Source organism: Anolis sagrei, chromosome 5 (assembly GCF_037176765.1).
Source record: "Anolis sagrei isolate rAnoSag1 chromosome 5, rAnoSag1.mat, whole genome shotgun sequence".
In the NCBI taxonomy this organism is placed as follows: domain Eukaryota; kingdom Metazoa; phylum Chordata; class Lepidosauria; order Squamata; family Dactyloidae; genus Anolis; species Anolis sagrei.
Genome location: NC_090025.1, coordinates 72,324,983 through 72,340,859, shown reverse-complemented (window position 1 = coordinate 72,340,859; position 15,877 = coordinate 72,324,983). Strand labels below are relative to the sequence as shown.

Here is a 15,877-nt window from a genome sequence, read left to right as displayed (position 1 = left end):
GAAAATATACATTATAGTCTCTGATTGTCTTGGGCCCAAGGAGTTTTGCAGCTGAGAAGCTTTTACAGGTCCCTCTTTTTCAATGGCTGTGAATACCGGAATAATCACAACCCCAATTCCAATGGCCTATATTTTGAAGGCACAAAGCCTTCCTCTGGTGCCAAAGAACTGGTTTGAAGGCACTTGAGACTTCTCAACATCGTCCAGGTTGATCTGAACATGAAGCATAAGTCTCAAGGGTAAGAACCTCAGAATTGGTGCTGAGAGGTAACTTAATCAAGGGCTTCAGAGCCAAGTCTCTCTCTCTCACGTCCATCTGATAGAAAGTTTGATGGTGGAATGGAAAAGGAAACACTGCCCTGCTCTCTAGGAAGAGGTGGGGTCAAACAATTGAGCAGGAGGAGCAATTCAACTGGTGAAAACAACATTGATTGACAGCTATAAATAACCAATCAACCCAACTATACATTTACAGGGTAAAAAGGCAAAATCAGGCATGATACAACAGTTCAAATCCTGCAACTTACAGTTCTACATTTAGGTGGTGCCACTCGCGGCATCACATTTGTTAAGATTCATCAAAGCAGGCATTTCTTTACTCAGGTCCACCACTTCCACCTTTTCCTTACCTCTCAATGTACAACATCTACAATGAAATTGACATTCTTTTTTTTTTCTTTTCCTCAATTTCTGGACAATGAGGAAAGCTAGTAGAAAGCTGGTATTGGAGAAGAATTTTATGAATACCATGCACTGTTTTTTAATGAATTAATAGGTCCAAGAGCAAATAGCGGCACTCCATGCAATCATGCCGGATATATGACCTTGGAGATGAGCACCAACTCCCAGAGTCGGACACAACTTAATGTCAAGGGAAAACCTTTATTTTTACCTTAGAGCAAATAAAGCCTGAACTTTCCCTAGAAAATGACTAAATTGAGGTGTCATCCTTTGGATGTATCACAAGAAGACTCTTGCTGACTGCCAAAGGTGTGCTTATGCCCTTTTATGTCGTTTTTGGAGTTGTTTGTTGTTTTGAAAGTCAGAATTCTATACCAAACTTGTACAAGAACCAAAATGTCTCTCATCATGTGAAAAGCCCAATATTGGATTCATCAAGTGACACAGTATTTATACTTACCCTTATCCCAAAGCATTATTATGAATTAAAAGCACAGATCAACAAGGAAAAAAATCACATCAAACAACCATATATATTAATAAAGATGTTTATTTACATATATTTAAAAACTGATATAACATAGTCTTCATACTTCACAACATGATAATACATTGATATACTTTTTTTTTCAATTCGAGTAATAAACAAATTTTTCATTTTCCTAAAAGGGAATAATACACTATGTAGAAATTTTGTGTTGGAATGTAAATACTTTATCACAATAGTCTAACGCAAGTAAAACTTGTTAGACAGACTGTACAGTATCAAATTTAGTTTATATTGGCTTGTATAGAGTCTTTTATATGAAGAATGAAATTATATTGTCCTGCAAAAAAGAGGCAATATGATTTGAATGTATTTTTCCCTTTCAGTTATCAGAAATATATGGCCACTAGTAAATTTCTGTTGTTTAGATATATAATTTGTAACTTTCTAAAAAGTATATAATGTACTAGACTGAAAAACTAATCTCCCCCCGCCCCTCAAAAACATATTAGATCCATGCAAGATTTTGGAAACTGGAGATAATATGCTGAATGTTTTCAAGAATATTTAGTAGTTGTTATTATTGTGAGCGATTGTGTCTATAAGAGACATTTTTAGCACAATGCTAGGTAGAACCAGCTTTTGGAATCTAACTGATATACTAAAAATGTGCACAGAAGATGGAAGGAATGAGCGAAGGAAGGAAGGGAAGGAGGGAGACAAATCCATTGTTATCTGCCACCGCAACACAATCAAATATAATCATTTATGGAGAGATCCAGATAAACTGACCATTCTTTTTTTTTCCAAGATTGTCATCAGAATCTATATAAATTTAATTTAAAATAAACTACATAGCAGAGACACTATTACTGAATTACAAAGATGGATGTGCGCCAACTGGTACCTTGGGAATTGCACTCGTACCTTGGGAACTCAGTCTTGGTCACAGTGGCCCATGCTCTTTTTGTATAGACTACAGCAACACACTCTACATGAGGTTGCCTTTGAAGACAGCCAGGAAGCTTCATTTAGTCCAATGGGCAGCAGCCAAATTTCTAACTAGGGTGGCGTAAGGGGAGCATACTACTCCATTGGCTGCCAGCTACTGAGATAAATTCAAATTGCAGGTCTTGGCTATAAAGCCCTAAATGGTTTTCGTTCAACGTATCTGTAAAAACGTATCTCTTCCTATGAGCCAACAAGAGGCCCTCTCTCAGTCCTACCACTTTCACAAGATATTCTACACTTAGAATATCAGAGTTTGGGAAACTGATATATAGATGAAGACTTTGGTATACAGATGAAGACCCTTTGGAGAGCCATCCCCATAACTTACATTTTGGCCCCCAGCTCTCAGGATTTTTCTTTTCAGTTATGGCTTTTTCAATAACTTACATATTTTTTGCTTTAGTCTTCCATTTCAAATTCTTTTTTATTATTTGTATTTTTACGAATCTAACTTCATACTAGATTTTACTACTTTGTGAGTGAGATCCACTCTGTAAAAAAAGAACGCAAAAGAACTTATTTCAGCAATGTATTGAATGAGTCTTAACTATTTAGACTAGAATCCTATTTAGGCAGATTTCAATGTTATGTCAAAACTATATTTATTGTAAAAAAACAAAAACAAACCCACACCTCCTGTCATGTATTATGTAAATCACTAAAAGGGCTATTGGCAAAAAATAAAATCTGAACTAAATTCTGGGGCACAGAGAATTATTGGTATAGTTTGAATTATAGCCAAAATAGATAATAGAATGTTCTTAGAATTGAGAAAAAATCATTTTTTTGAACTGAAACTTCCAGAATTCCAGGAGTCAGAGCACCAAAAGTAACTTTGCAAGCCCTGAAAATGCCACCGCGTTAGTTAAACGCAGTGGCATTTTTAGGGATTACAAAGTTACCCTTTGTGTTCGAATTCCTGGAATTTCGAGGATCTAGACCAATGGTTCTCACCCTATGGATTCCCTACAACTCCCATTTTACCAGCTGTTAGGATTTCTGGGAGGTGAAGGCCAAAACATTGGGGACCCACAGGTTGAGAACCACTGTTCTAGACAATGAAACGTAGATAACTTATCTTCAATATCAACAAAGATGAAATCCAGAAGAAACGGATGCCACCCTGCTATCTTCCCTGTTTTTGATATACTTCCTGTATTTGGTCAGTATGACAATTTCTACTTCACTGGTCAGTTGACCTAAAAGGCCCAAAAGATTTCATTTTGCCCTATAAATTCATATAATAATGCTTCATTATCATTGTAAGCAAATTGTTTCTTCAAATGAAAACCAAGCTTTTTAAAAACATGTCCATTGGATTGCCCACTTAAAACTACATTTTTTTCTACAGAATGTCAGGCCTGGCATATAGTTATGAATTTCAATTGGGATTTAGAAGATTATTATCTTCTTTGGCACTTGTTAAAAGATCTATACTCATATACAAGGAAAAATGAGAAATATTAAATTGTATAATCAAATATTCAGACATACCCTTTCTGATAAGGGTTGATTCCAGTTTCCAAAACCTTGCTGTTTTTAATTGAAAGAAAATGACAACAAAAATCCAAGATATTCATATACTGCTTGTGAATTAATAGGTTATCTACAGTTTATAAGACAATCAATCCATTTAAATAGAAAAAAGATCTGTTTCACATAAAGCAAGAGAGTACAAAAGCACAGCTTTTGTAATTTGGTAATATTGCAATTTTACAAACATATTGCATAGAGTGTGTAAGAAAATAGTTCCATCTCTTTTATATATCTATATACAGAAGAAAAACATTAACATGAAAGTAGTCAAACAAATCCAAGAAATTAAGAGACCCTGGGGGAAAAAACACCATTAAACCATTGGACCTTTGAATTTTAAAGAACTTTGCAGTTGCAATGTAGTGAATGGGTACATACCAAGGTGGTCTATTTGTGGGTAGTTTATTTGCAACCTAGATAAGTTGTAAAAAATATGGATATGCTAATGTAACTTTCTTATCTCATGACTTTCCAGATGTATTTGATCACAATGCCCACAATTTCTAGACAGCATGACGTTAGGAAAGGGGGTAAAAGAAAGGGAATGTTATAGGTTTTTCGGGCTGTCTGGCCATGTTCTAGAAGCATTCTCTCCTGACGTTTCACCTGCATCTATGGCAGGCATCCTCAGAGGTTGCAGATGAAACATCAGGAGAGAATGCTTCTAGAACATAACCATGCAGCCCGAAAAACCTACAACCACCCAGTGATTCTGATCATGAAAGCCTTTGACAATACATTAAACTAAGAACTGGCCATTAGAAGTATTTTCCCATATGATCATTAGATAATCTTTCTTTCTTGCATCATCTTAACCACTGAATGCTCATTTTATAATCTTTCTGTTGTTCTTTAAATCTCTGAGACAGCCAGGTCACAGGGGAGAGGAGGGAGAAATTTAGACTCAGACTCCTGTTTTGCCTCATAAAACATCCATTCAAAAGCAGAGTTCTGCTCATGGATGTTACTGAAACTCAGTCCATTCATGGAGTGAAAATGTAAGATCCTATCCATAACTGAACAATTAACTGAAGCAAAGATATTCTGGCACATTTTCAACTCACATTTCTTCTCATGTTCATATATCAACTATAAATGGGGAAAAAATCGGTGCTCAATACCCCGCACTCAATTTTCTTTAAAACAAAATAGTAATGGGAAATGCTGAAAGCACAAAATACTTGGCAGATCTAAAGCATGTTACTCTTTCATGTAGAAATTAACCATGCATCAGTCTCATCATTCCAGCAGTGAGGAGCTGAAAGTGCAGTTTTCTTGTGTCGTATGTAACAGAAATATCAGTCTTTGGTCTTTAATACTAAGCCAATACATGAGCTACAATAAAAAAGGAAGAAAAAACCCAAAATACAAGTAACAGTGCTGAAATAGGTTGTTTTATAGTTTTAATTTGAAAAGAAAGAGATATAGTATCCACTAGCCTTGATGTATAGTAGGGTTTTTTCTTTTTGCTGATATATGAATTATCTAATATTTATTATTTATTAGGAACAATTTTGAAGAGGCCATAGAAACTGGGACATTGAGGAACTTTTACTACAGTACACAAAGAGGACAATGTTTACAAAGTGGCCATCTTTGAGACATATAATCATCATAGCACCTGACTTTAAATTTATATTTCTTCTGAAATGTATTTTACCAGCTTTTTAAAAAATTACATGTTTATTCCCCTTCACATTTTATATTCTACAATGGGAATCTTTGGAGTAATGAAACAGAAGAGTGGAATTCTCATTGGAGTGATGTATGCTACTTATAGCCTCTGCATTTAGCATTGTACCCATTGGTTTATGGGCTTTCCATTCAGCACTCCTTGGAACCTGATCTTTTCCCACCTAATACAAATGGCAACTGAGTGGCAGACTGTAATATCTTAAGGTAGCTCATAGCAGGTGGCACTTTGATTTTCCCTTTAGAACAGGAATTGCAATCCAATTATATAAGATATGTAGACAGTTGTTGAACATATAGGGTCCCTAATTTAATTTCTGGAACTAATAGCTTTCATGTGAAGGGTCATGAAAATTCACTGTCTATTAAATGGGGCAGTTTGGCTTAGAAGAACTACTGGCTTGACTCAAAGAAGCATCTGGGTAAATGTTATTATTATCCCCACTATGTAACTTCATTAAAAAGCAAGGTGAGTGAAATACCTCATTGCATGTTCATATTTGTGATAGACTTTGCAACATGTTTGCACATGACTTATGCATACTTTATCTCTCGTCCCTTAAGTGCAATGGCTCTCTTTTACAGATTTTAATCAATTCAGTGCAACATGTTTGCACATAACTTATGCATACATTTTTTTAACCAATTCAAAATTTCAACATTCTATCTTGCCATTGATATAATAGAAATAATGACGATCGCTATTAACAGTAAAACCTTTTGTTTAAAAACAAGGACCTAGCTTATCTTTTGGAATAAAATACAAGAATACAGAAAGGTTGTTGTAGGTTTTTCGGGCTCTATGGCCATGTTCTAGAAGCATTCTCTCCTGACGTTTCTCCTGCATCTATGGCAGGCATCCTCAGATCTCTGAAGGTGCCTGCCGTAGATGCAGGCAAAACATCAGGAGAGAATGCTTCTAGAACATGGCCATACAGCCCAAAAAACCTACAACAACCTAGTGATTCAGGCCATGAAAGCCTTCGACTATAGAATATGGAAGACTTTGGTGAGTACAATAGGTCTCCAGGTTAGTATACAAAAGATGAGTAAGAACTTTGTTTGGATTGGGAAGATTATTGTAGGAGTGTAAGAATTTATCACAATTCAAATATTTCTCCAAAAAATTAGACTGAAAGAAGTTGAGAATATTTTTTTTAAAAATGCAAGAAAACATCACTGCCAATTCAAGCAGAAAGCTACAGAAATTAAGCTACCGTATTTTAATGCCTGCTTTGTAACCAAACATGGCTGTTCTCCAGTACTGAAATTAGTAATCTGTATTTGATAATCCTACATAATCACATCCCACTTTAACAGTTGACACTCCTAAATCTTAAAGGAGATGATTGGGGCATAAAAAGGATGAAATCCCTGCTTGGAGTGAGTGATCTGGCAGCTGATTCTTAAGGTAGATGAGGGAGCATCAGGTCAGGAAGTGATGCTTGGTTACATTTCTTTTATCTGTAACTGCAATACAGAATGCCAGCAATGCTTTAAATTGCTTTATAGGGAAGGCATTTTGTGTTCATTAATTAATCTTTAATCTCATTCATTAATTTCACCCTACACCATCTTTTGTATATCTGGAGATTTTTTTTCACCTAGTGTTTGAACTTTTTCACCTAGTGTTTGTTCTTCATGTGTAAAATAATAAATTCAGCCTTTAAATTAAACCATATCAAAATTCAGTTCAAGGTAAAGAAAGAAGTATTTGTCCAACCACAGTAGATCAAGAGGGGAGATGCTATAGGATTCTGTGATTGAATAGAACTAGACAAATTCTTCCAGGAATGCTGTTCTGCTTCTTTGTCAAGTCAAGTCAAGTTGACTTTATTAAGGTCAGTGACCAGTTCAAGATCTGCTTCTTTGAGCAACTTCCTTTATGTTGCACACAAACCTTCACAAGTACAGTTCTTACCACCTATTACTAGCTAGTCATACATTGATGGTGCTAGGTAGTACTTTCCAGCAACTGCTTCAAGTTTTAGTCTATTTGTTGACTTTAATCACATGGAAAGTCAGCCATTTTTCACGATGGTGCAAGTCCAACCTACCCATAAACCATGTTTTCACAGATTTCTGAATGATTATGAGAGTCAAGTAAGAAGGCTGGCTATGCTCTATCCTAGGAAGCTGCAGGCAAGTCTCACTAAACATAGTTAGAAATACTGAAAAATATCTATAGTTTTCAGAGGCTGCCATATGGCTAGATGTCATTAGAAGAGATGCATAAATGCATAAATACACATCCCTGTATCTCACTACCCATGGCTGCAGAATGGTCTTTGGAAATATATACTGCATTGTAGTGGATAGATTCAATAAAACATTGCTGTGATATATGACATATTCTGCTGTCATAGGGGAAACGTTCAGGACACCAGGCAACAAACAAATGACATTCCTCCCCAACTATTTTTCCCCATTTCCAAATCCCTTTCAGCTGTTCTTTATCATTTGGAGTCTTCTGACTTTGCTCAAACTACTTTCAACAGAGTTAGACTTTTCAACAGGGCACACATTCAGGTTTCATTGGAGGTTCCTGTGACAGCAATTTAATGGTGTACAGATTATATAAGTACAACATAGAAACTTCTGGGTAGGCCTGTGAACTGATTTGGCTTTGTTGTTGAGCCAAATGATTTTCCATGTAATTTGGCTTGAGTAACAAGCTATTGCTGCTCTGACAGTGCAAGCAGGCACCTTTCTGGTTGCCACAGTAGTTTTGATTGTCTGGGAGAACAGTCTTTGTACACATATTACTTATTTTCAACTGCACAATGTCTACTTTAAAATGAACAATAAGGCCCACAGACAAAAAACAAAACAAAAGGAAAACATATAGAGAAGGATTCACCCATTTAAACATCATTAACTTATATAGTGATTCATTTTTTTTCATCCAGTCATCCAAAGATTTCCTCAACGTTCACACCAATATTGTTCTTCTAATCAAATGATTATATTGAGTTACAGTTTCCTTGCCAGCTATGATTTCACATGAGGATTTTTTTGTTTGTATGAATAAACTGATTAAAAAAAGAAACAGTATCATTGTAGAGATTTGGACAACAGTTGGATTAAGTTCAGATGTGAGAGTAATCCATGATTTCCCAGGTTGTCAACAAGCTGCATCAAGCCTCAGGTTTGTGGAATCCTTCTTCGTCTCCACCTGCTTTTCCTCAGGGCATTACAAGCTTTTGTTCATAGTTTAATGCAAAATAAATTCCATGCAACATTCAAACTTTGGGTTTTGTTTAAATTGCACCTTTAAGTAAGGTGCTATGGCCAATAGCCTAGGGATGGTGATATTGGTAGCCTAAATCATCTCAAAGTAAACAGAGTTCCTTATTGCTCACAGATACTGAAGATGAACTAAAGACCAAAGAACATCTCCACATCCTGATTTGCCATATCGATATCTCATACATCCCAGTGTTTAATGTTGCAGAAGTCACTGTGGGCTTGAAACCAGGGATAGATGCATCTAAAGTCCTTCTAAGAGGCAAAGTGGGAGGAAACCGAAGAAGAAGCACTTGAGATGCAGCCTTAACTATAACTCATAAATATATGGTTCCCTTTTATGCTGAATTGGGCCACTATGCAGTTTCTGGTTTCATTTACGTGTCACCATCAAATTTCTCTGAATCAAATTTCCAAGGGAAACAAAATCCCCAATGTACAGGGTTAGTCAAAATTCATAGGCCATTTTGACTAACCCTGTATTATTTTTTATTCCCAAATGAAAAGGTAGGATTCCTAAACATTGAGAAAATTGAGCACTCTGAAATGTTGTGAAGCAATTATTCTTCATAGAAAAACATGTGGAAAAACCCTGTTTTCTGTGCTAAAGCCACTATTTCCTGTTAAAGAGAAGTTTATTTGCTCAAAAGCTCCACAAATTCTACAGGAATTAATTCTTCACCACACTTTGGGACATTTGAAGATGTGGAGAATACTGCAGGAGAACTTTAATTTTCCCATAGCAGAGAGAAAACTATGGCATTTATTTGTCCCAGTATGTGAGGAAAAAATAATGAAAGTTTTGCATTCCTACCTCAAGATGATTTACATTCAATAAAAGTAAATCATTTGGATTGTACCGATAAAAAAGACAATTCCTTTGTGATTCCTTCTACATTTTGTATCTTCTACATTTAAAGTTTGGAAAACTTACTGACCTTTCTGACTGGGGGATTCTGCAAGTTGTAGTCAAAAAGTAATTTCTTCAAGCTCTGTGTATTACTGTATTTGAGAGGGGTACAGAGGTAACCTCCAAGGTGTCAGGAAAGACTCTAGAGTAACATGTCACCCAGTTTTGCATTCCAATCACTAGTTACAACAGGAAAAACATGACATTGAGAATATAGTCCTAATGATAAATATTTCAATGTACTTTAACAAGTAGAATTTTTCCCAAATGCCTTAGTGTCTCATCAACTTAATTTTTTTACCATTCAGTTCACACAATGACATTGTGATGACCAGGTGAGTAAATTTGGTAAACAAAACTAGGTGAGACAACCTAAAAAAGTAATCTGTTACCCCCTGCCTTTCTTTTATTCAACATTGACTCATGAGCATTTAATGATGTTAAAGCAAGTTACTTTAAGAATGCCAAGAGAAATAAAGTTTCCCACTCTTCTTTCTGCTATAGTCATCTAAAGTCCCCAAACCCTTCCAGAAATTTGAGAAGACATTTCCAAACAGTGTTCAATATATTACAAAGGCTTCTGGAAATAGACTCCACTACCAATTTGGAGTCATTTCTGCATTCACTGTGTACTATCCTACAATGTGCAACATCAGTCACACCCCAGATAGGGTTTTGGGATGTACAGATGGCTGCAGAAAAGAGAGGGAATTTTCCTTCTGTGAACCTCTTTAAATTGCCTCATAATCCAGCACAGATAACAAATTATTGACTATGTGCGCAACATTCCAACTGACTGTCAATGCACATGATGCCTCACGTCTTAATTGTGTTGTTGAAATCTGACCTCTATTTTAGAGTCATGGTGTTGCTCTCAAGAACATTTTAACGAATAAATGTTTTATGTGTGCATGGATTTGCATTCTCCACTGCACACTGGAGCTCCTTGTATAGTCACTGGATACCAGAATAAGGCATGGCTCTTTCCCCCATTATAAAACACTATAGCTTCAAAGAAAAAAGTATCTAACTGATTATTTATTTGTCTATGATGATAAATTCTTCAGTGGCCTGTTCTCACAGTTATTCTCCAACTCTATTGATATTTTTTAAAAAACAAAATGGATTTACTTGGAAACTATAAAGAGTATTTGTGATTTTGTTTATATTCACTCTTAACACACTGAGACACACTGCTTTCACCTTTTTTGTGATAACAAAAATACTAGTTTTGGTGGAGAAGGATTTAAACAAAAATGTACCAAGAACAATTCTATGAAATTAATGTGAGTTTTGTAGAAAATTGGTGACCTACATCCTTAAGTTTTTCCCAACTAGAGTAGACCCATTAGATCAATTGCATTTATCTTATGTGTTGACTCACCATTCAACAGTTGATTTAATGTATCTACTTGAGCTGAACCAGTCAGAGCCAAATCTGCAGAATGCTCATGTTTTGGGGCAAAAAATTTTTTTGCAAAAATATTTTTGTGAAATTTTCACAGAAAATCACAAAAATTACTAAAATTAAATGTGTAAAAAACACCCCATAACCTTGCCCAGCAGAGAGAAAAAGTTTTCATTTCATTATAGTATGAGAGAGAGAAGGAAATAAAGATTTACAGCCCCAGTTTTTTATACTTATATCCTAATTTGTCATGGAACTCTTAGCAATCTTCCTTCCATGTTACTGACCAGGTCCAAGGATTCATTTACCCTCAACTTTCCTGCCATGTCTGGTGCTTCTACATCATTCTCCGGGCCCAAGATTGCCTTTGCTTAAAAAAAAAAACCCAAATGATTTACGTGCAGTATTTAGATAATAATTCAAAAGCTGAACAAGAACTTTAAAATGGTGTTATTTTTGTCTGAATATATTAAATCACTAAGTGCTTCAAAAATATCAACACAATCTTTAAAAAATTAGATGGAGACAAATAATAACAATGCACTTTCCCTCCTCCTCCTTCTTCTTAAAGGAGGGATCCTGTCTCTTGCTGTTCAGAATGTAAATTACATTTTAATTGTTTAGTAGAGGAAGCATTATACAATGCTTTAACATTTTTTAAAAATTCAGGGATAAAAGTTTACATCCAAAAGTGATGGGCATATGAAAATTGTGCTTTCAGACAATAAAGTTATTTATCATACCAATTAATCTCACCTTTAGACTCTGGGCAATTTTATATAGTTATTATATCTATATCTATTTATCTATATTTATGTATATATGTGCAGTTTCTCATTTACAGTTCCTGCAAAAACCTAAAACAATGTGCTTCACTTCATATATAGCAAAGGCACCTGTGTTATTCTCCCTTTTGGACAATATTTGATATGAAGATCCAGGTTTCCTGATGAAGGCAACCGTTTGATTGCCTTCTGCCTTCTTCCATCTTGAATGTCCATATGCCAGACAAGGCTGTATTTTATTCCTTGCTTACATTGGAAGAGGTTATTCTGTGGTCTGTTTGGAGTTTCATGACTGCACGAGGGAAACCGAGCACAACTGTGAAGAGAGGGACAGTAACAAAAAGGCTATTCTGGTGCGAGGAGAGGTCAGGAGTTCTTTCAGCTCCACAAACAAATGTTGCTACTGGACTGACATGTGGAGCCTGCTCCTGCTGGCGAAAGGTAAAGTTTACCATTGGGACAAACACAAAGCTCATAGATAGTCTGTCGAGTAGCCGATGAGCCTTGAGAAGAAGAAGAAGATGAAAATGAACCCAACGGTAGATTCCCTAGTCGTATTGAGTCTGCATTTAAAAATATCTAGGAAGGAGGAGAAAGAAAAGAAAGGTCACTTCAAATATATATGGCATACTCTAATGAATGCATAGATATTAAATGGCTGAGAGCCTACATCTGTGTACATTGTTTTGCAAACACAGTTCTGTGTTTTCCCACTGGTGGGAAAGGCTAATTGAGACCATAAAGGACCCAGGGTCATATAAAAGTTTTTGTAGGTACTAGACACTCTTGGTTTGCTGTGAGTTTTTTGGGCTTTATGGCCATATTCCAGCAGCATTCTCTCCTAACGTTTCACCTGCACCTGTGGCTTGCATCTTCAGAGGTTCTGTTGGCAATGAAGCAAGTAGAGTGTATACATATATTTGTGGAATGCTCAGAGTGGGAGAAGGAGCACTTGCCTGTTTAAATTGTTTTAAACTGATCAGCTTCAATGTGGTGTCTCTATTCATCAAGGTCCCCATAGTAAACACCATCACATTCATTGACTGGAATCTCCCAGAAAACATCCCAGCCCTGTTTCAACATTGCTTCATTACAAGCTACTTTCAGAAGGATAATGGATTCTATGAACAGAAAGATGAAGTAGTCATGGGGAGCCCACTTAGCCCTGTCATAGCAAATTTTACATGGAATAAGCCCTGGAAACAGCACCAAAAAACCCACTATGCAGTTCCGATATGTGGATGTCACTTTCACCATTTGGAGCCATGAAGAAGAAGAATTAAACAAGTTCCTGGACCATATCAGCAGTATCCACCCAAATATTCATTTTACCATGGAAAAAGAAAATGAAAGGAAACAACAATTTCTAGATGTCCTAGTCATCCTCAAACTAAATCAATGATTGTGCCTCACAGTTTACAAAAAAACCTATGCACATTGATAGATACATAAAAACTCCAATAATCATCCACATCAAAAATAGAAGCACAATTAAAGCTTTGGTAGATAATGCAAACAGGATCTGTGAACCCCAACTCCTCCAAGGTGAACTTAACCACCTAAACTAGGCTCTACGGGCTAATGGGTATTTTATGACAGACATCCAAAGAGTTGCAAGACCAAGGACAAACCACGGGAGTAAAGACAAAGATCCATTTAGAGGAAAAATGTTTTTACCATATATCAAGTGAACCACTGATCACATAGGGAAGCTGATGAAGAAACACAAGCTACAAACAATCTAGAGACCCATTAAGACAATTCAAGAAATGCTACATTCAGCAAAGGATAAGAGGGATCTTCTAACTACTGTAGGGGTCTACCATATACTGTGTAGCATGGGCATACGGGGGGGGGGGTTAAGGGCTCAATCCCCCCCCCATGAAATGTGTCAGGTTTTTAAAAAACGATGGTTTACTTATGAATTTTAACTGGTTAACCAATTCATGAGTGAACCAGGTTTATTTTAACCTGACACATTTGGGAGGGTGGGTGAACCCTTAACCCCCCCCCCCCCCCTCTGGCTACGGCCATGCCATGCAGCTCTGGACAAGTCTACACAGGGACCACCAAATGCAGCGCCCACATAAGAATCAAAGAACATGAAATGTACAGCAGACTAATTCAACCAGAGAAGTCAGCTATAGCAGAACACTTGATGAACCAACCTGGACACAGAGCATTATTTGAGAACACAGAAATGCTGGAACACTCTGACAACCATTATGTCAGACTACACAGAGAAACCATTTAAATCCATAAGCACATGAACACTTTCAATAGAAAGAAACCACAAAAATGAATTAAATGAATATTTAAAACACCAGAAACAAAACAGTAAATAATGAACACAACTGAGAAACAGGAGAACTCCAGACAATAAACAATTAATGGCCAGCTAACACCTCCCAAACGAAGAATGCTTCTAGGTAATGAAGGCAAAGCTACCTTTATGTAGATACCCTCACTGATTTATTTTTCGGCTTCATGGCTACTCAATGCTAATCAAGCTTGCTAATTGCAACATTCACACTTGCCCGAAACAGACAAGGGCTCTTTCTCCCACCCTGGACATTCCACAGGTATATATACACTTCACTTGCTTCACTGCCTACAGAACCTCTGAAGATGCCAGCCAAAGATGCAGGTGAAATTTTATTTATTTATTTATTTGCCATATTTATATTGCACCCTTCGCACCCAGAATGTGTGCGCATAAAGGCACAATTCAATGCCCTACAACATATATTCAGCAAATAAAACACATACATATGCATTAAAACAACTAAAATAATTCAACATTAAAAATACTAAAATCACATAATCCAATGTTAGAAGAAAATGCTGTTGGAACATGGTCATATATCCTGAAAAACTCACAGAAACCTACCAATTCTTGCCATTAAAGCCTTTAACAACATACTAGGCACTCTTGTGTTTGACTCCCTATCTTACCCCAATGTACCGGTAGGAACAAATAAACTCAGAGCAGCTGGATCTCTAAATTCAATATCAAGAACCATCTATTGTTATAAGGACAACACACTTCAGTTGATTATAGTTTCAAAAAGATGGTGAGATGGAATTTCTGGACTCCAGTAAAGCTTATTTGCTCTGATTTCCATGCGAGGTAAAAAAAATAAGGATGCAAAATCAGTCACTTCTGGTTTTACTCACTTTCAGTTTTTTAGAAAATCGTTTTTTTAGAAACACGTTGTTTGCAGAGTATTGAAGGAACTTCCTTATCTACTCACAGAAGAACTCGCTATCGTTTTTGAGAAATCTTAGGTGATGCAGAAATCTGCCTGAAAGTATCTGAATGATAATGTAATGATCATTTGGAGCCAGAATGAATTCATTGAGAAAAAATCCTGCCAAATTAATCTCACACTTTAAAAAAAACAGGTTACTGGTTTAGTAGATTGTTGGAATGGTGGGGGTGTCGTTTAGCTAGATTTCAGTGAAGCACTTGAAAAGGTCACCTATAAATTTTTGATTAGCAAGCTGATTAAATATGAAATAGATGGAAACACTGTCAGATGAATCCATAATTGTTTGGCAAACTGTGTTCACAGGGTCATAATCAATGGCTATACTTTAAACTGAAAGGAGCTCTTGAGTGGAGTGCCTCAGGATTCTCTAGGACCATTACTCTTTTGAAAAAAATATCAGTGACTTAGATGATAGTTTGGAGGGATTCCTTATCAAGCTTACAGAAAATACAAAAGTGGAAGAGGTAGGTGGAAGATATGAACACAATTCAGAAGGATCTTGAAAAAATTAAAATTGGGAAAAATCAATAAAAAGAAATTAAGTACAGCCAAATACAAATTTCTATATTTGGTTCACAAAAACCCAATGTATAGGATTGGAGATACATGGTTCATCAGTACTACATCTGGAACATGTGTTTAGTTCTGTGCACCTCATTTTAAGAAAGATGTGAACAAGTTGGAAAATCAGGGAAAGGTGACAAGACTGATAAGATCTAAAGAGAGTAAAACATACGAGGAAACTCTGAAGTTGGACTTGTTCATCTTGGTGAAAAGAAGACTGAGAGGTGACATGATTGCACTCTTTAAATAAATCTAGTCTTGTCACAGAGAGGAGGAAGATGCATA

The 15,877-nt window shown here is 36.2% G+C and overlaps 1 protein-coding gene across 2 annotated transcripts in view; it reads right to left on the bottom strand.

Moving 5' to 3' along the window:
* Window positions 1-1,272: 1,272 nt before the first annotated feature.
* SGCZ (sarcoglycan zeta) overlaps window positions 1,273-15,877 on the bottom strand; it is a 699,685-nt gene continuing 685,080 nt past the window's right edge. For both annotated transcript variants that reach the window (XM_060778556.2, XM_067468754.1), the window contains one exon: window positions 1,273-12,335. In XM_060778556.2, coding sequence (XP_060634539.2) covers window positions 12,135-12,335 — 201 coding nt within the window. In that variant the 3' untranslated portion in view covers window positions 1,273-12,134. The remainder of the gene's footprint in view (window positions 12,336-15,877) is intronic.